The sequence below is a fragment of the Haliotis asinina genome, chromosome 10, assembly GCF_037392515.1.
Source record: "Haliotis asinina isolate JCU_RB_2024 chromosome 10, JCU_Hal_asi_v2, whole genome shotgun sequence".
NCBI classification, from domain to species: Eukaryota; Metazoa; Mollusca; class Gastropoda; order Lepetellida; family Haliotidae; genus Haliotis; species Haliotis asinina.
Window position 1 is genome coordinate 41,533,104 of NC_090289.1, and position 27,681 is coordinate 41,560,784.

General features: G+C 38.1%; 1 protein-coding gene across 1 annotated transcript in view; it reads right to left on the reverse strand.

Moving 5' to 3' along the window:
* The window catches only part of LOC137297688 (uncharacterized protein KIAA2012-like), a 68,539-nt gene that overhangs the window by 38,085 nt on the left and 2,773 nt on the right, over positions 1–27,681 (reverse strand). The window contains exons 2-6 of the mRNA XM_067829606.1: positions 26,177–26,491; positions 24,565–24,712; positions 21,648–21,833; positions 19,846–20,042; positions 19,352–19,492 (exon numbers count right to left, since the gene is read on the reverse strand). Coding sequence (XP_067685707.1) covers positions 19,352–19,492; positions 19,846–20,042; positions 21,648–21,833; positions 24,565–24,712; positions 26,177–26,491 — 987 coding nt within the window. The remainder of the gene's footprint in view (positions 1–19,351; positions 19,493–19,845; positions 20,043–21,647; positions 21,834–24,564; positions 24,713–26,176; positions 26,492–27,681) is intronic.

Consider the following 27,681-nt stretch of genomic DNA (forward strand, 5'->3'; position numbering starts at 1 on the left):
GACATTATTGATACAGCCTGATTTGATGTCGTTTTATGACAAGTCTTAACATTGTACGCTGCATTCCTAGGTTATATAATTCTTTTAGACGGGACAAAGCTCATTAATTGTAGAAGAACAATTTTAATTGCAGTTTTCTCTAATTATCTTTGGATAAAGCAAGAAGTTTAAAAACTTGGTTTACTGATCTCTTGTTTTAAAAAATTATATTTAAAAGATAAATGAGAGCAGAGATGTTAATATTCCACTGATAATAAATAACATACAGTAAATCATGAAAATCATAATCTGTAATGCTTGGATTTAAACCTGTTGAAAATTTATCAAAATAAAAAAATATGATGACACCCATCCCTATTTGTTTCCTACTTACAAACCTGAATTTTTAATACAAAAATGCAAATTAAACAACCAAAAACATCTATCCTAGTTGTTAATCACCATTAAATCTGTAAGAATTGCACTGTCAACAACCACTGGAGGCATTAATCCTGAACCAAGTCGTCGAAGCTTTGGGGGGTCCAGTATTGAAGGCACTAGTCGATGATGTCGAGAATTCCGAAGTTTATTACAATAAGAGCCTTCAAAAATTGTAGGCAGTTTCAAAGATTGCACTGGCTCAAAGGAACTTTTCAACATGAAGGACATCCACAACTTCGACTCCTTATCTCCATATGTGCTAATATTGTCACATTTAGACGTCATTTTTCTTGTCTTGAGGCACATTGGGGGCAGATATTGAGGAACTCTCTCTGTGAATATTCCTTGTTTTTTCTTCTTCCTTCCACTGTTGTGTGGCTTCAGAACTGGGTATCCAGCCTTCAGGGTCAACATTGTGGACTAGATTCGCTCCTGGTATGGTCACAACTAAACCTTTGTTTCATCATAGAAAAGACAACATAAATATACACTCATCAACTGTGTTTGTATTCCTTTTAAAAGACTATTTCGGATATAAAATTTCACTATTACCATATTTTTTCATGGTTATTTTTTAAAACATCAACCTGAGACTGTAAGACAAAATCCAACATGAATGGACTCTCAACATCCTCTGCACAAGTGAGCACTACCTATGTGCTATTTCTAAGCCTCCGTTCTAAGTTTCTGTACGAAAGAACACCTGGCGAACAACTGTGTAAAAATTGCATCATCAGATCCCACAGAACATAATAATCCAGAGACAAAACACACATTGGAAACAAACTTGAATCCAAGGATAAGTTGTAGGTAAAGCCAAGCGATCCAGACTGTGACTTAACACTGCCTGAAATCTGACAGCTGTCCATGTAGTATTCACCTAACAACTACCTACATCTATACATGTCTCAAGTGTGTGGGGTAACACCACAAAGCGGAAAATCATCCCACAATGCCTTCAGAAAACCCAACAAAAGCTACAGTAACAATCAAACCATTGAGATCTAAAGAAACACCATATACCATACAACTGGTAATACCTCCCTGAAACCATCAACTTAAATTACACCATATTGCTTTTATTACTTCGTCTGTATGGAGAAATATATTCAAATACATGCAGTGTTTGTGCCAATTATAAGCTTGAATAGAATGAAAAATGTCAGTAGTATCCCTGGATTATTCAGGACACACTGAGGATATTAACTTGTTAAATACACGACCAAGTTGGCTCTCAGAAAAATGTTCACACATATTAGCTGTCTTGTTTGAACTGGTCAAGCAGTCATATATACCTAAAAACTTCTCAGAACAAGTTCATCAACACACAATTTGTGTATATTACTACAATAGGGCTTATATAGGGTTCTAAAACATCCGTAAGTAGTATATGTATCAATGCGTAGCATGATATTGCTAGTACATTGGGATATGGGTCAATAAACAATAAACAAAACAAATCAATGTACAGTTGTTGTACCTTCATAGACAATATGCAGTCAATCTGTAAATGAGATTGATTTGTTGTTAGAAGGGTTATCTCTTTGTCTCAAGACATACATCCAGAAACACAAATTCTTAATGTGAAATCAAATATCGTTCAATACCAAATCTCTTATAATTCTATCAAGTTTCAAATTGTGGTTATAAACTGGTAACACAGAAGGTCTCAGATGTAATAAACCAAATTATATTTTGTTTACAGTAAACAGGTTCATAAAATTTAGTCTAATGAAAGAAGAAATGGATACTAAAAAAAATCTTAATAGCAATGTTTGTTTTAATTATCAATGTTTAAAACTATGAATACTGTAACTGATAGCTAAAATGAAGAATTAGAAATTTCCCCTTAAAAGAACACACACTATTCATATTTTACTTAATATGTGAATAGTATCACATATACCTCACAAAACAAGATGGACAGATAACTGACAAAACTGCTTGGGGTGCGGGGTGGGGGGCCATAAATTTTGTACACATGATCTGGGTTGAAGGTGATGGTGGGTGTTCAGTTATTTAGTACATACAGATGTATTTTAAAATTATGCTTAAAAAATATGGAAATGGGAAGGGATGTCACTTATTTTGAGGATAACTTGTTAAATTTTAGGGGGTGGGGTGTCATTCACACTGTACATGCTTCTCCTTACAAATCATCATCATCCCCCTAGCTGTATCTTATGAATGGTCCCCTACTGACCATTTGACGCTATGGTGATGAGTAAATATGCCGTATGTGTTCCCTTCATTCTCTATTAAGTCACCCTAGTCAAATTCTTATAAAAATAGATAGTAAATGTATATATGCATTAATTAGTTTGTTTTTCCACAATATACCTAACAATAAAAATGCTTATATGGTGTTCTTTTCAATAGAAAGAAAATTAAATCATGAATTCATTGTGACCTTAAGTGGACTCCTTTATAATACAAATATTAAATCCTCTCAGACCACATTTTTCTACCACATACAGGGGTATATACATTTGACATGACAATCTAAAAAATGTTGATATCTGGTGGTTGTGGACATGGTCTATGTTTGTTGGACAAGTACAAAATGTTAATCATCATATATTTACAAAATTTAACATTTTAAAATCTCATTAAAATCAGATTTGCACTAAACTTTTATGATCACATGAGATCTACATTACAATTGACCTATTAGAATGTTCTACAGCAGATTAGGGAAGTGACAGTTTGAATGCTTTTTCTGATTCAACTAGGACTATATGACAAAATCATTGTCTATCTCAGAGGAGGAAACTTTGCATGGTCCACTGAAAATATTGTCATAATATCTTGGCCAGTGTTTGCCCTTAACCCTGAAAAGCTGCAGGCCCAAAGGCCCCAGAAACATAACAAGTTGTGGTTCCTTGATCAGCTACAATATAATTTTACAAACAATTCTCAGCCACAAGGACCTGCAGAAAACAAAAGCAGTGGGTCGGAGTGGTTTTAAGTCAGCTTCAGGTCTGAGGACCGATGTTAAATTTGAACGCTGATCTTTCCCATCCATTACACAGAGAGAGTACACATCTATCTATTTTTACACCTTAATAAGCACTAATTTAAACAACTGACATAAATTCTTGATTAAACTATGGCAACACTAATATATGTTCAGTATTTAACTTCTCTTGTATCACAAGCTGTTTGTTTGTTGTTTCATACCACATTCATGAGATTTTTATCAATGTGATGGCAGTCTGTAAATAATCCAGTCCAGACCAGATAAATTCCACTCACTGACATGACTATCAATCAACATATGAAACATGATGATCAAGCAATTTCCTTGGGTCTGACCACCTGATCCCGTTAGTTGCCTCTTATGACTACAATGGGTTGATGAAGGATAATTCTAACCCAAATCTTCACATGACAAAGTACAAATAACCCGAAAAAATTGTCATACTGTTCAAAGTTATTATACTTTAGAAATGTTACTCTTCAGTAACCAGTGAAAAAAAGAAAGAGATTTAAAAAAAATAAAAAATACCCCATTATTCACTCCGCAAGTCAAGCAAAACAGAACAAAACCTGCATGACAGATGAACCAGTTAGACAAAAGAAATCAGTTGTTCCTTAGTGGGCTGTATCTTGTGTTGCAAACAAATTAATATATAAAGTACATTCTTTCCTTCAATAATAAGGGCCACCAGCAAAGACCAGAAAAGCAGCCAGCAGAATAATTTGTTCATACATAGCATATAGTGTTTTGAATAAAATGAATACATATACTTCAAGTATTCTTTATTTTTGTTATCATACAAGGTATCAGCTGAGAACAGCCAACGGAACAATTTATTCATTAGTAGTTGACAGCTCATGTTTTGAATATAATCAATATACATGAAAATCATTCCTTCCTTCTAATAATACAAGCTACTGAGTCCAGCCACCAGAATTGTATGTAACAGTGTCCAGAATTGAGGAATTCCATAAAACCGAAACAGAGTACATGTGATCACTAGCTTCCCTAAGCAATAAAGCTGATCACCAACTTTGCCGATCAATAAATCAATAACTAATCACAGGATCAGAACCATATCTCCCCAGCAATAGAAGGCCAATATCAGAGTATGTACCTCGAGGATCAAGCCTAGCACCTGATAGACAAGCTGATGATAAGAATTGGTATTTGATCCCGACAGTAGTTCTCCAATGTCTACCTGATTTATAATAACAGATAAGAAAAAAATATGTATTATCCTGATCACTGAAAGTGGTGATTGGAAACTGAAATATACTATGGACCTTTGGAAGTAACATTTAATGAGTACCAATATTTTTCTTGGCAAAAATCCTTGTGAAATCAAAATCATCGTCTTCATGGATGATTGGTACCTGGATTTTCAATGATTATGTTCAAATGGTTCTCCATCAGAGGAGCCAATGGCATTTTGCTCATAATTTTACATTTTGTCCAAATTTTCTTTGTCTTTTCAATGTAATACCAAAATCAATAATATTTGTATTATGACGTTAAGAAGTAATTCAAACTTGTCTTGTTGTAGTACAGACATTTTCACACAATCTCTCTTCAGTATTGGCTGGATTGAGTTAAATATGTTTAATGCTCTTTTGAACACTAGTCCAGTTATACTGCAATAATGAGGGAAGGCAAAGGTGATGTATGTCTTAGACATTGGCACCCATAATCCAGTGTTTCTGACATGCCTAACTGACAAAATTTTGCACAGGGAATTGAGTGCCCTAGTTTACTATAATTGTGTCTTGTGTGACCGTTTACTAATATTACAAAACTATGCAGATCATCGACGTTTATCACTTGGTATCACTCTGAGGCCTCACTTTTAGGTGGGGATGGTTTTGGTGGGGTGGGGGATCGACGGGACCGTACAGTTTCTCCAGCTCCTTCTTGTCTTCCACTTTACCTGAACACATGGAACTGCTGGGTCAGCAAAATAGATGCAACAAATATACGCTGAGACAAACTGGCAGTAATTCTGCTTCATATGTCTCATTTGTTCCACATGTCAGAGACCCGTGAAGGTCCCGGGGTAGATTAGGCTTTCAGCAACCCATGCTTGCCATAAAAGGCGAATATGTTTGTTGTAAGAGGCAACTAACGGGATCAGATGGTCAGGCTTCCTGACTTGGTTGACACATGTCATCAGTTCCCAGTTGCGCAGATCGATGCTCATGCTGTTGATCACTGAATTGTCTGGTCCAGACTAGATTATATGCAGACCCCCGCCATATAGCTGGAATATTGCTGAGTGCAGTGTAAAACTAAACTCACTCACTCACTATCACTTTGGTAAAACACAGGCACATAGAAATGGCTCTCATAAAATAGTAATGTGATCTTGAAATTCAATTCAATTCCAAAATCACACAATCCCTGGCATACACAACTTTGCAGAATTCAGAACAGTCAGCCATTTGTGCCACCAGTACTGAGTGGAATGAATGAGTTTGATAAACCCCTCTAACAGTATTCCACTTATATCAGGGCATGTCAGCTTAACACAAGAGCTAAAGCCCCAGATGATGCAGGTCTCAGTGAAATACAACACCATGGCAATAATGGCACAGGTTTGAAATCCTGATCTTCAGTATGCAAATATATTCATTAAGGCTTGTCTTCTCACATCCCCACACAATCTTAACCTACATCTCTGCTTAATTAAGGACAGAATAGTGTTATTATTCTTATTTGAAAGTGAAAACCGGACAGGACTGGAAAGCTGGCAAACTCCTCTTCATTCTCATAAGAAAGCTCTGCAGAACTGACGGCACAATTTTCACTATGTCATGGTTTGGTTGTTGTTTAAAGCTTCCCTCTTCACTGCCCACGCCAAAGACTCGGGTTCTATTCCAGATAAGGGTATACAGTGTGAAGCCCAGTTCTAGAATGCCCTGCCTTGATAATGATAACAGAGGTGTACCACCAAACTCACCCACTCACTCACAAACGCCTCCCTCAGCACTAACCCAGCTATGTGGTGGCAGTCTGTGAATAATCGAGTCTGGACCAGACAATCCAGTGATCAACAGCAAAACTATCTATCTATGCGAGTAAGAAACAATGCCATGTGTGAACAAAGTCAGCAAGTCTGGCCACCTGATCCTGTAAGTCACCTCTTCCATCAAGAAGATCAATTCTACTCTGTATCTTCACGGGTCATCTCACAAATCATAAGTGCGTGATTAAAAATAACTATCAAATAGTGAAGCTACCAAGTCTTCATGAAAAGGTGAGTATATCCTGCCTACTGTTGGCATCATCAAAGACATATGAAAAAGCTAGTATTCCCCTATGAAAAGGTACAAGTTCAAAGTAAGGTTTTTGTGAGGATAACTGATTTTAAAATATAAGTCATGTAACTTATACAATAATCACTTAACACAAACATTAAATACCATTTCCTCATCAACAATAACATATATTTCATAACAAATCAGGTGCAATTCTTCAAAACATATTCAAGTATCCAATCAGCAGTGAAACATCTCAAAACTTCATACCTGTGAATTTCACCCACAAAAATTGACATTCATTCAAATTCCGAAGATATTCAAAGGTCTTTTAAGCTGTGAAATCCCTCAAACTTCAAAAGAAGATTTAAAATACAATAACAACAAAACTCAGAAAGAACCTGTTGCAACAGCCAAAATTCACGCGAACAGCACCTAAAAATATTCAAATATTCATTTAGTTGTTTTCAAACATTCAAAGAAGCTTCTGTTCCCAACATGTTTTTAACAAAAAGTACCACGAAACACCTGTTGACGTGAACAACAAAATTAACGCCAGTAACAAAATCCAAACATATTAATATATCCAGTTGTTTCAAACCTGGTAAGAAAGTTCTGGGCTCCACATATTTAAGAAAAATAAGCCCACAAAATACCTGTAGACATGAACAGCCGGATTTCACAAAATATCCAAAATTCGAACAGTTGTGAAAATCCTTCCTAAGCTGATTCCTGTTTTTAACAACAAAACACACAAACACCTTGAGAAACTGCAGTTTCCAATTCTTAGGTGGTAATGGAGGGAAGCACTTGCAAACACAGACATAGGGTATATAATTATCTTGTAACTAACGACTTAATTCCTGGCCTGTGTCCACATTAGACTCACACACACACAAGTCTGTGTGAGATTGTTTCACTCTCACTGATAGCAATCTTGATGTATTCTCTAACAATAGTGCTATATGCTTCCAGCATGACACCTGGCTACAGGTGTAATTATTAATTATCTCCTTTCTGTGAATGGTGCGCCAGGCAGGTGAGCGGACTCTTAGTTGGCAATTTGTGACATGTGATAGGGGAGTACAACTACTTACACTAACTTCCAAACCTGTCCAGCAGTGTTGACATAGTGGTGAGTATTTAAACGCTGATAAGCAATTCTACATTGAAAGGTCAAACATAAGAAATAACTGATCATTTGAAAGAAATACAATTGAATTAAAAATTACATACTGCATGGATTGTGCATTGCAATAAGAAAAAGTGGAAGTTTGAGATTTTGATTCTTTGAATATTTATTAAGTGGTAAGTGAGTGAGTGTGTTTAGTTTTTACATAACTTCTAGAAATATTCCTGTATTGTCATGATGGGGGAAGTCAGAAACAACTTCACACATTGTACCTTTTTGGGAATCAAACCTGGATCATCAGCAAAAGCTTTAACCACCTGGCTACCCAACCTCCTTGATTGAATGAGGAGGGGTAAGAAGTGGCAGTGATCTGACACACCTCAATTTGCTGTTAAGAGTAATGGTAGCTGAGCATGACAGAAACTCATAACTGTGGGTTCAAATCCAAGTAATGTTTCCTGCTGCATTAGCACCATGCCATGTGCACGAGTTACACCAAAACTGTCTGCATCTGAGACATGCATCATGGACTTTTTAACACATTAAGCTGACTCGGAACAATATAACTGGCATAGCATTCAAGGCAACCTTAACATCACCTCAGTCATTAAGTGATCTGATGGGGTTTAAAGTTCAAGATTTTTTCAACACAATACAGTGACGTGCATGCACATGTGTATAATGGTGTGTCTGTAGTGATTATGTCATATCATCCAACAAGTTTACATAGGTAATGCAATCAGACATGGCATATAGACAGTATGTGAGTAGACCAGTCCTTGTTTTGTTCCCCTAATGCAGAGTGGCAGGCAAAGTAACATCAAGTACCTTCTTTATGTCTTTTTGGTAAAACTAACAACCTCTTTCTCAGTCTCCATAAACACATGGAGAGACTGACATAGGTTGCCCTGCAAGAAAATAATGCGCACAGCTCCAACACAATCCTAACCGTTATAGACCTAACACCAGTGTTAACCTCAATCTCTCCAAAATGACACATGAAATCAAATACATGTACATCATAAATCCATTGAAATTACCAAAAAAATATAAAGCAACTCCTAAATCATTTGACCAGCTTTCAAAACAAGTCAATTATGATCCACGAAATTGCACACACTCAAATTGCACAGTGCAAACTGAAAATACCACAATTCCAAAAGCTCGAAATATCCAAGACACTCCGGAATCCTCAAGAATCACACACATCCACACACGACTGATCCAATATAAGTGTGATACCTTATCTCAGCGAACACACAAAGTCACAGTCCAAGATAGGATCAATTCCAGGATTAACCCTTCCCAATCTATCACGCAACAACAATAAATAAATATCAATAAGCACACTCTCGTTCTAAAAGACTACCCTCATTAAATCCTCTTCTCTCGTACTGGTATGGACTGAATATAATAAAACCAAGCTTGAGGAAAATGCATAGCCTCTAATAATCAAACACCAAAATATTTACGAGCTCACTTCAAAACAAACTAATGAATGATGGATTCCATCAAAGCATTAACCCATAATCCTCCACTGCGTCATAAATCATTCTGAATGAAGGCCCCCTCTTGATGACTGCGACACCTATTCAGCAATTGCCGATACAATATCCGTTTTGTCTCAAATCTTACCAGCATGGTTCAATACACATTAAGTTATTCTTTTTGTCCACGTCATACAATCTGAATCATTGACCGAATAGAACTTCAAAAGCAAACAAGCAAGCTCTGGTATGGAGCATTCTGATCATGTACCTTACTGTACTGGTGTGTAGTGAGTCAATCGAGTTCTAATTCCAACACCCAAAATTCAACATCAAGTGTAAGGGTATTCATGAGGGTTGACAACTTCTATAGGTGAAGTACCGCCTGCCTTCCACATTTCAATGACAATACAAGGGTGGAATACAGTCATTTCACACCTGTGTGTACAGTGTACAATTTGAAAGAGGATATTTATAAGGTTATTTTGTCCCACTTTTTTCACACTGTCACACAGGAGGAGTCCTCAATAAAGACTTTGATATTTGTGATATCTTTCAAAGGGTTGTATTAATGTCAGCCTGGTACTTGAACTAAGTAAAATTTTATTCAGATCTAAATGAGGAATGTCTAGTGTCGGTCTGCTCTGTTCAGAAACACAAAAAGTATCCATCTTGAAACTATTTTCAAAGCAAATTTTCTAATGTTTGAACTGAAGGTGTTGGACTGACAGTATCTCATTTCTATCACATGGACATACATCATACACTATAGAACAGATTTCTACAATGCCTTACCAAATACTCCCTGCTCAAGAGACAAATACATCATTAATTTTGACACTATCTGATAGATTTCTACGAAGCTCGTGATTTGGAATGTGACTTTGCTCATATGTTTGTTGAGTAACAACTCACTCAGCAATAATCCCAGCTATAAGGATGTGGTCTGTAAAACCGAGTCTAGACCAGACAGTCCAGTGATCAACATCATGAGCACCATTCTACTCCGTTGGGACATGATGACATGTGTCAACCAGTCAGCAAATCTCACCTCCAGATCCAGTTTGTGATTTCTTTCAACAAGCATGGGTTTCCGGGTGACCAACTGTAATCCAGATTTTCAATGGTTGTAGGGGACTGGGATTTGCGATCTGAAGTACTGCCAAACCCAAACTATGCACACTCTAAACCAAACTTCATGAACAAATCAAATATGGTTCAGGAATATCGCAACAGCTGCATGTGCACTAGCTGCTGACTCTACTTGAGGATGGGACTTTTTTCACATGGAGAATATTGTGCTGATCCAATTTCAGTGAAAATGTATAAAAAAATACTAGTGTAGTTGAAATGATTACCAGTTGTTTCAACCTAAAGGGAACATACAAATACTAGAAATTATACACCTATACAGTGTCATGTGCATTGTTATGGAAAGACAAACATATGCTGTATCCGACATTACACAAGGATCCATTCAATAGGCTTAGTCTTCATCAGTCTCAGTCAAATCCATTTTTTTCGCATGTGCCTTAAAAAAACATTCAAGCTTTGAAATGGCAAAACTAGCATAAGTGTCAAATATTAAGCAAAAGATTTACAGAATTTATCACATACAAGAATATCTGTACATCGTTGAAATTTTCAGTCATCTTTGATTAACCCTTCTTTGATTAACCCTTCTTTGAATAACTCATCTTTGATTAACTCATCTTTGATTAACTCATCTTTGATTAACTCATCTTTTTCATGTGAGTTTGTAAACACTCAATTCATGCTTTGAAAGAGAAAGCTTGCATATATCTTATAAATTAAGCCTAAAGGCCTGAAGGAAATGACTCAGGAACGAAGAACATGTTTGAAATTCTCTTGCACTTAGCATAGTTATTCATTTCACACTGCGGTTCCCTAATTCTTTATTCCTGTCACTGTATGTGTTCTGGTACAAGGTAGCAACAATGTTTCTCTTTGCTTGTTTTGGTGTACAAGAGACAAAATGTTAATCAGCTTGTGCACATAAGGGACATAACTGAATAAGGAGTTATCTCCCCATATCTGTGACATTTGAACCCACACATCAGTATACTCATAAACTATACTATCAGTATATTTCAATCAGTGTTGTCAGAACTAGCATGTATCATGATTCAAAGATAGTAATGATTTATCATCAGATTTTACCTTCTCATTTTTATCAGTTCCATTTGGAGAAGTGAAATGAGGTTTAATTTTCCATTCAAGATGATTGTATTTGTGTGTATGTGTATCTGAATGCATCTTCTTGCATCTGCTGATGCAACTTTATGGTGCTAGTGCAGTGAAATTGTCAGTGCTTCATGGATACATCGCAAAGTACCGGTACACTAAATCTGAGACAACTTGTCCTTGTGACTTTAAGCCAAACACAAATGAGAGTGTGAGAGTGTGTGAGTGTGAATGTGTGAGTGTGTGAGTGTGTGTGTGTGAGAGAGTGAGTGAGTGAGTAAGTGAGTGAGAGTGCATGTTTTTGTCTATGTTCATGCATGCAATATCACTGTAAGATACAACAGAAATAGATTTGTACCCATGACCTTTAACATGAAGAGCAATGCTCATTCAGTATAGAACCTTTAGTATTAAGAATTAAGTTACTGATAAAAGACACTGTCCCAAATGAGAATACTCTGGTTGATCAATCACAGGTTTCAAACCACAATAGCATGTCTCTTATCAAAATTGTCGAATTGATGGTCAACTTAAAGTAATTATAAACTCTAATGGATGATTACACTACTCTGTTGTACACATGTGCTCATGACGCCATTTCTGGTTGTGTTACATAAGTTATAAAGAGTACCTCAATATCTAGATCACATATGTCATATTTCTGAAGGCATGTCATCAAACTATGAACATCATCTACCTTCAATGAATATCTTTTCACATATTCCTGATGCATAAATTCTAGAATATTTTGTACAAAACAGTGAAATGTTTTTGTCTCACACACAACATTTTATGCAAGCATATTAACACTGAGGCAAGATCGGAGCAATAATGTTATGCGGCATAAATACTGTTAATGATTTCCTTCAATTTAAAGGGTGGTGGGGTGGCCAAGTGGTTAAAGTGTTCACTTTTACTGCCAAAGACCAAGGTTTGATTCCCCATATAGGTAAAATGTGTGAAACCCATTTCTGGTATCCCTACCCTCATATTGATGGGGGCGGTGGGGTAGCCTAATGGTTAAAGCGTTCGCTCGTTACGCCGAAGACCCGGGTTCGATTCCCCATATGGGTACAATGTGTGAAGCCCATTTTCTGGTGTCCCCCGCCGTGATATTGCTTGAATATTGCTAAAAAGCGGCGTAAAACTAAACTCACTCACTCACTCATATTGATGGAATTTTGCTAAAAGAGTTTTAGTACTAAACTGACTGACTGACTGACTGACTCATTCACTAACTACTTAAATGTAAAAATTTGGTTGCTGTTTAGCTTACATATGACTATTTCATACACAGGTACATATATGAAAATGTCATGAAATCTCCTTATATTATTGCATTGCCTCTACATTTAGACCTCTAATGTTAAAAATATATTACACACAGTACTTATCAGTTGTGAAGAGTCACAGAAAGTAAATATACAAAAATATCCAACACAACCCTCATTTATCAAGTGGTTTGTAAACAAGGTAGAATATTCCTGAGTGTTTGTTCAATTTTAAATGTTCACCAGAAGTCATGAAGCTGTTTTTGTTAAGTAGGCTCATAAAACAATGTAATTTACAACTTTAAAAGACCTGTCTGTCATAAATATTGCAATAAAGGGTTTTTATATCTCCTTCAAGCTTCGTAATTTGAAATCTTTGCAAACAAAGTAACCTTACAACATTCTTGGTACTGTTTTCCCAGTGCAGGTAAAAAAATACATGCACTGAATACGACTTTTTTTTAAATCAAGACGAATTGTGTTTTTAGGTGTGCGTACAAAGAAACACATCTTGTCTCTGAAATGAATACCTCAAGGTCTGTATGGCAGACTGGTTAGATATTTGGGGAAGTGAGTGAGTGAATAAATGAGTTAGAGTGAGTATGTTTTTTAAGGTTTCAGCAATATCCCAGCAATATCATGGAGGGCGACACCAGAAATGGGCTTCAAACAGTGTATCCATGTGTGGAACCAAATCTGGGCATTGAGCTGCCCTGGCCCCCGATTTTCAAACCTCTCTTAGCGCTAAGATAATCATAAGCTAATGTTAATGTATGGCGCTAAGAGAGCTTCGAAAATCTAGGCCCTGCTCAATGCAATCTTAAAGGTCACATGCAACGTAAAACACAACTTTGCAGATTCTGGTACCTTTCGGTATGCACTTAACGAAACAAATCATAAAAAATGCCAATTCAACCTATAAAGTTGAAAAAAAACGCGATGAAAAAAAGCCCGCGAAATCGGAGTTCAAACGTTTCACTAAATTCCCCCCAGCGCTGGGGGGAAAACTGGTTTCAAGAACTGTGCTGCGCTGCGTCCATAACGCATGCGCAGTGAATAGGTTCGCGGAGTTTTAACAACCCAGCGTCTGAGGTGTTGAGCAGTAGTCCAATCTTGGGTGTGTACACAAACAAGTAAATAATCTACTCGTTACGTCAAAAAACTTGTTGATTGTGGTAAGCAGCCTCTGTCACAGAGAAAGCTCAGTGTCTGCTTTATTCACACCTATATGTCTGCCTGTCTGTCTGCTAAAGACAACATGCAATACACAGCTTCAATCATTGACCACATGCAACTTGAACTTAACACCTATCAGACTATACGACATAAAGAAAACAAGTTGATTTCTGACTCGTGCACCCAAGTCCCGTGTCTGCCACATTATGTAATTAGGCACGTGTGATACACATGACATGTTTTTAAGTCTGTGGGCTGCAAACAAACTACATTAATTTTTTTCGGATGACTGGATCTGACGGAAACTGGTGCAAACTCTTGACACTTTCAAGTCCCGCTTTGTACTTGGACGAATGACAGATTCCAGCCACGCAGTAGTTTACCATCTCTACTGACATGATTTTGTATTGGATCGAGCGCAAATTCATAGAACATGTATTTTCCAAACCCAACATCTCTATATACATTCTTCATGGATAACGACTTCTTTTAGTGTATATGATTTTGTTTGACAACAGTATATGAAGCCATACGGAAACGACGCATCAAGTACACAAAAAGAAGTTGTTATCCATAAAGAATCTTACTTTCTTGTGACTGGCTATACTTCTAAAATGCCCATCAAACAGATCATCTTTCTGTCACATAATGAACCCTCAGCATATCAGCAAATGAAACAGCCAATCGGAAGCCGTCGTTACACTTGAGTGCATATCCACCCGCTATGACTGGGTTCGGTCTCCCGAGGGCTTCGTTTCGGGGGACGTAAGCCCAAGTACAAAATATTGCACTTTTGAATCGCGATTGTACGCTTATAGTTTTGTTTATTTGTATTTTAAAAAGCAGCAATGTATATTATGTGTCATGAATAAGTGATAAATGTGTTTTAATTATGTTTGATTTTTTGGTTGCATGTGACCTTTAAGTAATAGTACAAAATGACAAATGGTTTGTTATGACAACAATATTATATCAAAGGCTTTATGTCAAGTTATATCAGGAGTTGGTGGTGTAGCCTATTGGTGGTTGTCTTGAAGTGTTTGCTTATTATGCCAAAGTCCTGTGTGAAGCCCATTTCTTCTGTTCCCCGTCACAATGTTGCTGGAATCTTGCTAAAAATGGTGTAAAACCTGACTTACTCCGTCAAGTTACAAGTCAAAACATACATCACTGGTACAGCTTGGATGACAAAAACATATTGATTGATAAATAGTAACAAAGCTTTTATTGCCTACATACTTACATACTTATTAAACACTGACAAGTGATTCATCATTGAACCTGATGATGTAATTGGTGTTATAAAGTCTAAACCTACTTTGAACACTATCTCAGTGACATCAATGGTACCAACCGTCAAAGATGCTAGCAAGGAGAAACATTATCTGTTCAAATTTGGGACATCAAATCATTGGTTCCAGACATAATTAAGGGAGGCAACTCCAGTTCTTAGTGCAATATAAGACTAAATTATAAGAATATAAACAAAATAATCCTGAAGGTCTGAATGTCATTTTTACTTTTATTTTACAAAAACAGAACATCTTCCTGTTAAGGCTACAAATAAACCTCATGAAAAAATCAGAAATTAGAAAACTGCCTACTTCCATAACAATTTGACCTACCTTCTTCCTTTTCTTTGGCATTCCCTATTCTACATCACCATGTTTCCATCCCATGATGCCTCACTCTGTCCTCACTCATTAACCCTAAGACAGCTGACAGCTTGTGCATCAGTATTTTTCATCATTATGACGGATTCAGTGAGAACTCAGGGTTCACAGACCTTCAGGTAATTATCATATATTTCAAGCGTCAGTGAACATCTTAGTGTACATTCATAGTCATACAGATCAAAATACCCCTTTTTCACTTTTCTTGATATTTGTTTAATCTGTATGTCTAAAAAAATAGGAAACTTCATGGCCGAATATTCAAATAAAATGATTTCAAGTTTATTTAGAATCAATGGTTCACATGGCTCTTTAGTCAAAATTAACAACAAATTAAGATTGCTGTCACTTTTGACAGTAAAATATTTGTTACTTTTGACAAGGAGGACTATCTCCATCCCAAGTTCTATGTTGTGCCACATCTGGGAAGGTGGGGTAGCCAAGTGGTTAAAGTGTTTGCCTGTTATTCTGAAGGCCTGAGTTTCATTCCCCATAAATGTGATATCTACGAAGCCTATTTCTGCTGTTAATGATACTGCTTGAATATCAGTAAAGGCAATATTAAGCAGCCTTCACCCGACAAACTTAAGTTTGACAACAGATGTTAATATTTTCAAAGCTGTTAAACTTGCATTTTCATATGTCAAACACATGTTGTCAAAGTTTAGTTTGCTGTGTGAAGGCCACTAAAACCTGACTCACTAACTCACTGGTACACCTTGTACCATAAAGAGTGGACAACAGCTGAGATAACGCTGTGAGGCCAATCAGCTTACTGTCAGTGGTGGGAGGCCATTATCCCCAGGAACACAAGAGAATAACACAACCAGATTGATTATTGGAAATATTGGCCTGATTTATCAGGATAGGAACAGCTTGAACCAAACCAGGAAATATGACAACCATATCTAGAATACTGGAATGACATCTGGCTTTGTGTGTGAGGCAAGATGATACAATGAATTTAATTTCACACAAGCTAAATAAAAACCTTCCTGGTCACAATAAATTTATTCATTCATATCTTTTCATGATCTAATTACAGCAGGACTATCTGGATCCTTGCATCACTCATGACAATAATATCAGCTTTGCCAAGTCATTTGCTAAGATACATGTCATATTTCATCATGTTCATCATGGCCCCACCCCAGTACCTACTTTTGAACACTTACTGAGGATAGTGTTAGGTCATATACACATTTGGGAAACACCCTATATTTTTCACATAATCCACGTTTCTGCATACATTTTGATGATATCAACATATGACAAAACTCATGTTTATAAATGCCCATGGTGTCATCTACGTCTGAAAAGAACAGCATAGAAAGTTTCTAACCCAAAGAAAGACGCTGAGGTCACAAGACCCTAGCGTCCATGGGGTCAACGGTGGAGTGCATAACAGCATATTCCCTTCCCGAATAAGACAATGAAAATGACATATTGAGACATATTTGTGTGACTTTAAGTGGTCAAAATGAGCATTTTTTGTGTGAACCCAGTCTACGTAAACTCAGTGTTATACATATTGGAGTGTAACAAATAATGCAGCGGCTAAGTTTACTTAGACTGTGTTACAGTGTATATGAACCCAGTTTGGAGTGAGATTTATCAGTTTTGTTGTGAGAGTGTGACGAGAGTAATGAGAACATGAGTCTAGCCAAGCGAAAGGCATGAGAGTTGGCAGGTATGCAACATGACTCTCTAGCTGGTTGCTATGGCTGGGTATTATCACATAATGCTGCATCAACAGGAAGCTGTTGCTATAGACAAAGAGGACATTTTATGGATAACAGCTTCTTTACTACACTAAAATAACAACATTTCTGTATAAATCCTTGTATCACTTTAAAGCAACACTGAATCATATAAAAATAATAAATATGCAGAAATACACAGAAAAGGTTGATGGGAGAGGGGTAATGCATGACTTGCCAATAATATCCGTAGTATTTGATACCACCCTGCAGCAGTTACATAATGATTGTCACAAACGCGAGATTGTCACAAACGTGAGACTGGCAGTGTTTGTGATGTCAGCAGATAGCTGTGTTTCACCATGGCAACACAGTCAGGAACAAATCATCACAACAGCATCCACTTGTGATAACAAGCCTTTCTACTTCTAAATCAAAACTTTACATTTTAGCATGGCTTTCTTTTCATACTCTCTGTGTGTATAAAGTTCTAACATAAATCTGCAGCTATATTTGTTTCTTTGAATAGTTTGTTTTCTTTTGAATATTCTTGCAAGCATTTATGAATAATTTATGAAAAACCATTTTCATAATCATGACAAATAAACAGAGGATTAGTTTCAGTTTTTGTTAGCAACTGTAACTGTGATTCAACATGTAAAGCAAACGGAAACATAAACAGAAACAGAAACATATTGTTCAATCAAGAGACAAAAAAATCAATATTCTCCATGGGTTTACCCATTCCATCAATATTATCAGCAAAGTCAAGGGAGGCAACTCCTCCTAAGAAATTGTTTTATTGTTGCATCTCTCAAGACGGTGATAAAGAGTGTATTTTGTGTCTGTTTTATTAAATTCAAGAACAATACATTATTACACTGCAAAACTGTGCACATTTCTTCCATTTTGTTGTCATATCCTTCTGAAGACCTATAGCTACAAGATCCAAACAACATCCTATTTACAACAGGTATCAGAACACATCCATTCTTGAGATCAGGAAACAGTTATCAGGCTGCATGTTGTGATATCATAATCTTCTGTATGGCTTCTTTTGATGTCATTCACTGGAATGTCTTGTACAGACTGGAGTGCTTATTCATACTTGAAGTGTAACCCGTAAAATTCCGTGATAGAGCTGTTCTTCAGTAGCTCATGCTTGTCGTAAGAGGTCACTAATAATATTGGGTGGTCAGGCTTGCTGCCTTGGTTGACACATATCATGTCACAGTATAGATTGATGCTCATGCTTTTGATCACTGGATTGTCTGATCCAGACCCAATTATTAACAGGCTGTTGCCATACAGCTTGATTATTACTGAGTGCTGCCTTAAGCGATAAAACAACCATCCAACTCGTGTACAGACAATCAACTGCTTCAGTCCTCAGCAAACATGCTGATTGTAAGGTGATGGAGTGTTCAGATTTGTTATCTTGGCTCATGCATTTCATCACATCCCAATCCTAAGATCAATGCTAATGATTTATTATCAGGGCCAAACTTTAATACTCTCAGAACTGAAATTTTGGTAAGTGGGTTGTAATATTATTATTATAGGATATTTATATAGCACACGTATCCATGCAACTATTGCTTGCTCAAGGCACTGGTATTTGTTTCCTTCGATCACTGGATGTCCAACTCAGCGTCACATCGTATGATCAATCTCAACTCCCTGGGGATCATACAACTCTTGCTGCCACTAGGCGCATCGAGTTTATTGTGGCTCTCACATCCAAATGAGGTACCCAATTCTCTGGGTGGACTGGGACACATAATCACAGTACTTTGTCCAAGTTTACTGCATATTGCTGTACCTGCAACTACATGTATGTACGTATTCATGTGGCCACCACCTGGTCATATATCAACAGATTCATGGGTTCTTTTAAGAGCACAGGTTTGTGTACTGTACTCTAGGGGTTGTGACAACACAGAAAGAGTCTGCACACAAAGCTGACTCCATGGTTTTTATACCCAGTCACAGGTGGGCTTGCTCCCGACACCTCGCCCCATAAGAAACAAACAAACAGAGACAATTAGCTCACCTCTACTGCTTCCTTCATGTCAAACTGCGGCACTGGGGTCTTCATTGAGCTGGAGACCTTCCTCTCGCTCTCTGCATACGTTGATGCATGGATGTCTGCGTTCGCAGCCTCCATCTGGTCGATGTCCTCTGTCAGGTACTCCTGTCACACACAATCATTACTGTCATCATATTCATATATTTTTATTGTTCACTTAGCATCTGTATCCATACCCAGAATAAATCATTAGGACTGCACCATTTTAAAAGCAATACAGTTTTCAAACAATAATGATTGCATAATCATTTGCATTGTTTAAAAACCGAATTGTTTAAGTCAAAACATAAACTTTGTAACTCAAGATGTGCATCACAATATATATCACAATAGTGTCATTTGTAATGACATAAATTATTAGAAGAGGATTTGGGATTCAAACCTAGAATCATCACAAAGTTGACGGAGTCCTGCATTTTGAGGATACCAATAAGCTGGTGCTAGAAACACTGACTTACTTGTTGTTTCTTCAGGGCATAATGTACAGCACTCTTCACCAGTAAGTCGGTAATAACCTCTTCCTGGGACTTCCTGTCCAGGCTCGCATAACTCACTTCTCGCTGTTCTCCATTGCGGGTGCGGATGACCTTGATGGAGGTCGGAGGTCGTGACCTCATGGACTCTCCTTCAAGTTCATGGTCCTGGTACTGATCAACTGTCAGAAAAAGGTAATGCATTAAATACTACTGATACAGTAATCCCTATCCATATTTATCTTCAGTTTTCCAGTATATTCAATGTCTGTTACATCTTCAAGACCAATGAAGATATGGGTTAGAATTGGTGCTCAGTAACCCAAGCTTGTCAGAAGAGGCAACTAAAGGGATCGGGTGGTCAGGCTTGCTGACTTGACCCTCTTCGTCCTAGATGTCACAGGCCTAAAACTCTTAATCCCAACCTACAAACCTCTAATCCTTAACTTGGTTGACACATGTCATTGTATCCCAGCTGTGTAGACTGTTGCTCAAGATGTTGATCACTGGATTGTCTGGTCTAGCCGTAATTATTTACAGACCCCTGCCATATATGGAAAACAGGTAAGTGGGTACGTCCCCAGTTGCCTCATTCTAAGATACATTAAAAGGTGGTACTTGTTGTTACCCTGCCTGATGGTCAGCGTTAAGGAATAAACCTAGGACAGTTTGGCTCAATATTTATCACCAACTCAGCAGTGACTTTCTCACACTCAGAAATCTGTAAAGCATTAAGTCTCAACCAATCAATCTATTGACTGACATCACAAGCGTTAATCTATGCAATTGGGGGACACAATTGCATGCATCGTAAGCTGTAAGCTGTGTCATATGACAAGCATCAGTTGCTGATGGTCAAGTCTTACTGTGATCCTCATGGGTGTAATCAAATCAGAAAACATTTTAAGTGGCACAGATACAAATGATGCTTTCATGAGTATTAGGGCAGTGACGGGAGAAACCGTTTCAGCTAGTAGACATTACCAATTGGATTTTAGACAGCATAAAGAGAGTGAGATGAATATTGGCTCAGCACTAGCGATCTCACAGTAAATGAACTACATTATTTTCACTTCTGCTGAGCCCTTTCTGCAATGCTAAAGCCAATGTGTCCAGTGTGTATAGGCCATTTCTGGTGTGACCTACCATGATATTGTTGGAATAAAGCGATAAACAGTGTAAAACTAAACTCAATCGCTCACTGTTTTGATGGCTATTTTTAGCCTAATCCCATTCAAATCAAGGTTATAGTGCACAGTAGTGTTGGGAATTGGTTAGAATCTCACAGTTGACAATTGGTTCATTACAACCGATCAATCATAAAAAATAACCGGTTGGCGTCATTATCAAATTCTCCTGATTAAGTTTGTTTATGTACAAAAAATACAGAAAAAACATGTAGTTCTTTCATTTTTTTGCAAACTGCACAAAATGCATTTACAAATTTCAAAATTACAAGGATGCCTAATACTTTAGATACATAAATTCAGTCATGACCAGTAATGAGATCGTAGTGCCTGTAAAATGTAACAGACAAAACCAACCTTGTGAAAAATGCTATTAGTGCACACCAGTGTTCCAAAATTGTTTCTGTTCGATTATGAGAAAACGATCAATTGCTTGACTGTTTAGTCATCACCACCAATCTTTGATTATTTCAATGAATCAGATCACCAACAGTGGATATACAGGTTGAAAGAAATGATAAAAGCAGAAATATGCTACAAAACAATCTGGATAAAGGAGTAAGATGCACATCTTCTTTCAGACTTCCTTCATGGACTTACTCATATCCTCCAGTTCCGGCACTGCCCTGTAGAATGTATACCCCGAAAGACTTCCAGGGGATATCAACATGTTCCTCATCAGCCGATATGGCGGGGGATAGTGTGACAAGTCTTCATGGAATATCCGGCGCTTTAGATGTGGAATCACAAAATTATACTGGAACAGGGATCGCTCTGTTATATAACCTGGAAGACAAGACAATTTGATCAGTGTCATACGGTAGTGATATGAAGCCATTAGTCCTTTATCTTGATGCAAACAGAACTATGATCCTTATCCAAAACCATCTTTACCCTAGACATCACAGGCCTAAAACTCTTTATCCCCACTCCTACATAAACCTCTAATTCTTATCTTTGGTCAACAAGTATTTGGTAACAAAATAGAGCTAAAAATCTCTACAAAAGCATATAGTATTTATTTTGACTGACATGGCTGTGTAATCCACATTGTTGATCCATTATTATTGTCATTTTCCTTGACTGACACAGCCTATCAACCCAGGCAGAACTATAGTCCTTATCCTTGACTGACATAGGCCTTCAATCCTTGCCCTGGTCCCAGGCAGAGCTGTAGTCCTTATCCTGGGATGATATAGCCCTTCAATCCTTGCCCTGGTCCCAGGCGGAACTACAGTCCTTCTTCTTGACTGATATAGCCCTTCAATCCTTGCCCTGGTCCCAGGCAGAACTTTAGTTCTTATCCTGGGCTGATATAGCCCTTCAATCCTTGCCCTGGTCCCAGGCAGAGCTATAGTCCTTATCCTGGGCTGATATAGCCCTTCAATCCTTGCCTTAGTCCCAGGCGGAACTACAGTCCTTCTTCTTGACTGATATAGCTCTTCAATCCTTGCCCTGGTCCCAGGCAGAACTTTAGTTCTTATCCAGGGCTGATATAGCCCTTCAATCCTTGCCCTGGTCCCAGACAGAACTATAGTCCTTATCCTGGGCTGATATAGCCCTTCAATCCTTGCCTGGTCCCAGGCGGAACTACAGTCCTTCTTCTTGACTGATATAGCCCTTCAATCCTTGCCCTGGTCCCAGGCAGAACTTTAGTTCTTATCCTGGGCTGATATAGCCCTTCAATCCTTGCCCTGGTCCCAGGCAGAACTATAGTTCTTATCCTGGGCTGATATAGGCCTTCAATCCTTGCCCTGGGCCCAGGCAGAACTATAGTCCTTATCCTGGGCTGATATAGCCCTTCAATCCTTGCCTGGTCCCAGGCGGAACTACAGTCCTTCTTCTTGGCTGATATAGCCCTTCAATCCTTGCCCTTGTCCCAGGCTTAACTATAGTCCTTATCCCGGGCTGATATAGCCCTTTAATCCTTGCCCTGGTCTCAGGCAGAACTATAGTCCTTATCCCGGGCTGATATAGCCCTTCAATCCTTGCCCTGGTCCCAGGCAGAACTATAGTTCTTATCTTGGGCTGATATAGGCCTTCAATCCTTGCCCTGGTCCCAGGCAGAACTATAGTCCTTATCCTGGGCTGATATAGCCCTTCAAGCCTTGCCTGGTCCCAGGCGGAACTACAGTCCTTCTTCTTGGCTGATATAGCCCTTCAATCCTTGCCCTGGTCCCAGGCTTAACTATAGTCCTTATCCCGGGCTGATATAGCCCTTTAATCCTTGCCCTGGTCTCAGGCAGAACTATAGTCCTAATCCTGGGCTGATATAGCCCTTCAATCCTTGCCCTGGTCCCAGGCAGAACTTTAGTTCTTATCCTGGGCTGATATAGCCCTTCAATCCTTGCCCTGGTCTCAGGCTTAACTATAGTCCTTATCCTGGGCTGATATAGCCCTTAAATCCTAGCCCTGGTCCCAGGCAGAACTATAGTCCTAATCCTTGACTGATATAGCCCTTCAATCCTTGCCCTGATCCCAGGCAGAACTATAGCCCTTAAACTGGGCTGATATAGCCCTTCAATCCTTGCCCTGGTCCCAGGCAGAACTTTAGTCCTTATCCTTGACTGATATAGCCCTTCAATCCTTGCCCTGGTCTCAGGCAGAACTTTAGTCCTTATCCTTGACTGATATAGCCCTTCAATCATTATCACAGACCCAGGCAGAACTATAGTCCTAATCCTGGACACTATCACATAACCTGGCAGAGCTATAGTCCTAATCCTGGACCCAGTTAGACCCATGTCATTATCACTGACCCAGTCAGAACTATAGTCCTAATCCTGGACCCAGTTAGACCCATGTCATTATCACTGACCCAGTCAGAACTATAGTCCTAATCCTGGACCCAGTTAGACCCATGTCATTATCACTGACCCAGTCAGATCTATAGTCCTAATCCTGGACCCAGTTAGACCCATGTCATTATCACTGACCCAGTCAGAACTATAGTCCTAATCCTGGATCCAGTTAGACCCATGTCATTATCACTGACCCAGTCAGAACTATAGTCCTAATCCTGGACCCAGTTAGACCCATGTGATTATCACTGACCCAGTCAGAACTATAGTCCTAATCCTGGACCCAGTTAGACCCATGTCATTATCACTGACCCAGTCAGAACTATAGTCCTAATCCTGGACCCTGTTAGACCCATGTCATTATCACAGACCCAGGTAGAACTATAGTCCTAATCCTGGACCCAGTTAGACCCATGTCATTATCACAGACCCAGGTAGAACTATAGTCCTAATCCTGGACCCAGTTAGACCCATGTCATTATCACTGACCCAGTCAGAACTTTAGTCCTAATTATGGACACTATCACATAACCTGGCAGAGCTATAGTCCTAATCCTGGATCCAGTTAGACCCATGTCATTATCACTGACCCAGGCAGAACTATAGCTCCTACAAACATTGTCACTTAGACAAATGATATGATTAAGAACTATTCCATACATTTTAATAAGAACTGTATGGATATTGCGTGTTGAATATACGAAACAAAAGCTCACCTTTATTAATAACAGTTTCTAACACACTGTCATCCCAGCTTTTGGTCCATGTTGCTAAATAACGCTTTGCTGAAAATCCTGGTCGAATTTGTCGGTAATGTTTCTCTCGTTTTCGATGCAAAAATTTCAAGTATACACTGTTATTGTCCTGAAAAGAAGGCAACAATTAAGAAATCAAAAATTTGATAACAGGTACTCTAAATTATTTGATGTAGCAATGATGAAGAGACAAAATCTGCATCCAAACAGATCAAGAATCATTATCAATTCTGATTAAGGAATCATTGGTCTGGGATATAAGATATGATTGTGAAGATGTTCAAATCAAAATCATCCAGAAGGTAGAATTACACACAAACAAGTGCCTGAACTGACCTAACATGGTCTCATATTATTTGTTGGGGTATGTTTTTAAAGAAGATGTTAACTTGTACAACAATTCTAATAGTCAAAAATTTGTATATGACAATATAGTATTATTATAAAACAGTTATTGGTATGTCATTTGATTTTCATGCCACACTCAGCTATATGGTGGCAGTCTGTAAATAATCAAGTCTGGACCAGACAATCCAGTGATCAACAGCATGAGCCTCAACCCACACAATTAGGATACGATGATCAACCCAGGCAGTGACCCTTACTGCTAGGTCCTGTTAGTTGCCTCTGACAACAATCATGGGCTGCTTATACAGAAGACCAGTTCTAACATGTACTTCTTGGGTCTCATGAAATTAATTTCAGAAGAAACATGGACACCTATTGCTAACATATCTCACTCAAATTTGTCACCTTGCACAAGATGTCTTTCAGAAAGACAGTTATTTGAATGGGCATTACTTTTAAGTGGCTCAAAACAAAGTCATGGATGCAAATAGTATTTACAAAAACAGAATGTTTATATGAAACTGAGGATACCAGTTTTGCCACTCAATATAATAACTTTGGGCAAAATGCAAAGTCCAAAACCAAGAACATGAATAGTTCTGTGAAAGAAAAATAGCATGCAGTTCCTTTATATGATGAAAGCTTTCTTTCTTGTTTTCATCTTTTGTACAATTAATTCACTCTTTTTACCCTAAATTTGAATTTTTATTTGTCATTTTACCAACAATAGCAACATTGCAGCTATAACACCACCTGAATACAGGGCTCAGCTATCAGATACAGAATGGAAAACACAATGGCTGTTAGCAACATATCAAAAACAATAAATCCAGAAAGATTACATGCCTTACGCTTCAAGATATTATCGTCCTAATCTCAGCCACCTACGTCATTACCAGTTTGAGTGATGGAGTATTCACTCATGTTATCATCCAGACTGGGTAATGACAGACAGAGATATGTTTTACTTGTTTGTATACTCTAAAACCAACCAATCATGTTTCCAAGATACTTCTTGCTTCTTCATCTGATGAAAAATAAGTTTATAGAAAAAGTCATGTTTTCATGTTCTTCGAACTTCAAATGCTAATCTAAGACACCATACAGATCTCGTTAACTACAAACACAAATGAACCAGGCATACCCTTAACACTGTTGCCAGTGCCACCATGACATAACACATAACATGTAATTATCATGAAAGATAATGAGAATCAACACTCACATGATTACCATAAGACAAAATGCTCTTTGCTAAATCGTCAACTGTTCGTAAATCCAGAGGTCCATCTGTACTCTTCGACACAGGTTTAGTCTGCTGGTGTTCAGTTTGTTCCCTTTCACTGTCACGTAACGCTAGATCTTCCGAAAACAACAACAGAGCTCCTTTCCTGGTAGTGAAAGTTTTTGGAAGATGAATTTCTTGGTGATCACGTGACTCTCTGGACGACAGGGCGGGCATGTCTTGCAGCATGGTGTACTTGTGTTTTATTGGTGGGAAGTAGTAGCGTTGTGGAACATCACGAAAGTTGTAGTAGTCCTGGAGGTAGAGAGCATTGAGTTATGGTAAAATATACAATATACGTAAAGTGTAGTGAGACATTCCTGCTAGACAACGGTACAAGAATCTGTATTGAAATGTTGCACTCACGAGTGAGTGAGTGAGTGAGTGAGTGAGTGAGTGAGTGAGTGAGTGAGTGAGTGAGTGAGTGAGTGAGTGAGTGAGTGAGTGAGCAACACTCCTGCTATATGGCGGCAGATAATCCAGTGATCAACAGCATGAGCATCAATCTGCACCATTGGGAACTGCTGACACGTGTCAATCAAGCCAGCCAGCCTGACCACCCAATCCCATAAGTTGTCACTTATGACAAGCAGAGATGACAAATGAAAGAGGTTGTTATCCATAAAGTCTGTTCAATATTGTCATTTAAAATGCCACTCAAAGGAGTGTCATGAGTCATACACAGTTTTATAGAGAGTGAGTTTAGTTTTATGCTGCTTTTAGCAATATTCCTGGAGTATCAAGGTGATGGACGTAAGAAATGAGCTTCACACACTGTACTCATGAGGGGAATCAAACCTGAGTCTTCAGCGTGATCATAAGCAAACACTTTAACCACTAGGCTACTTCACAGCTCACCACACTTGTATAAGCTGAGTGGGTTTGTACACTGAAGGTCATGAAGTGCACAGAACCTTTCAGCTCCTAAAATCTCCCATATCACTATTTACACATACTGTTACAAAAAATATTTGTCCCACAAAGATCAATCAAGTGACTACATCAAACCCTGTTTAGTAAGTAGAACAAACAAGTGATATTTGTTATGTCTTTGTTTGTTCTTTAACACAAAACTATGACAGTGGTATGTAAACAATCAAGTCTGGACCACACAATCCAGTGACTGACATCATGAGCATCAATGTACACAACTGAGATACAATGACATGTGTTACCAGTGTCAGCAATGCACATTGTATCCTATTTGCAGAGACTGACACTTATTTGCTGCTAATCACTGGATTGTCTGGTCGTTTATTAGACTGCCACCATACAGCTGGAATATTGCTGAATGCAATGTTAAACAACAAACAAACAAATTCAAATTAATTGCTTAGGGTAGCTTTAAAACAAACAGGGAAAATAATTCCATGATACTGATATTCATATCAATTTTTTTAAAATAAAATTCTGCTGTAGCTGACAATTTTCTAAAGATGTCCCTC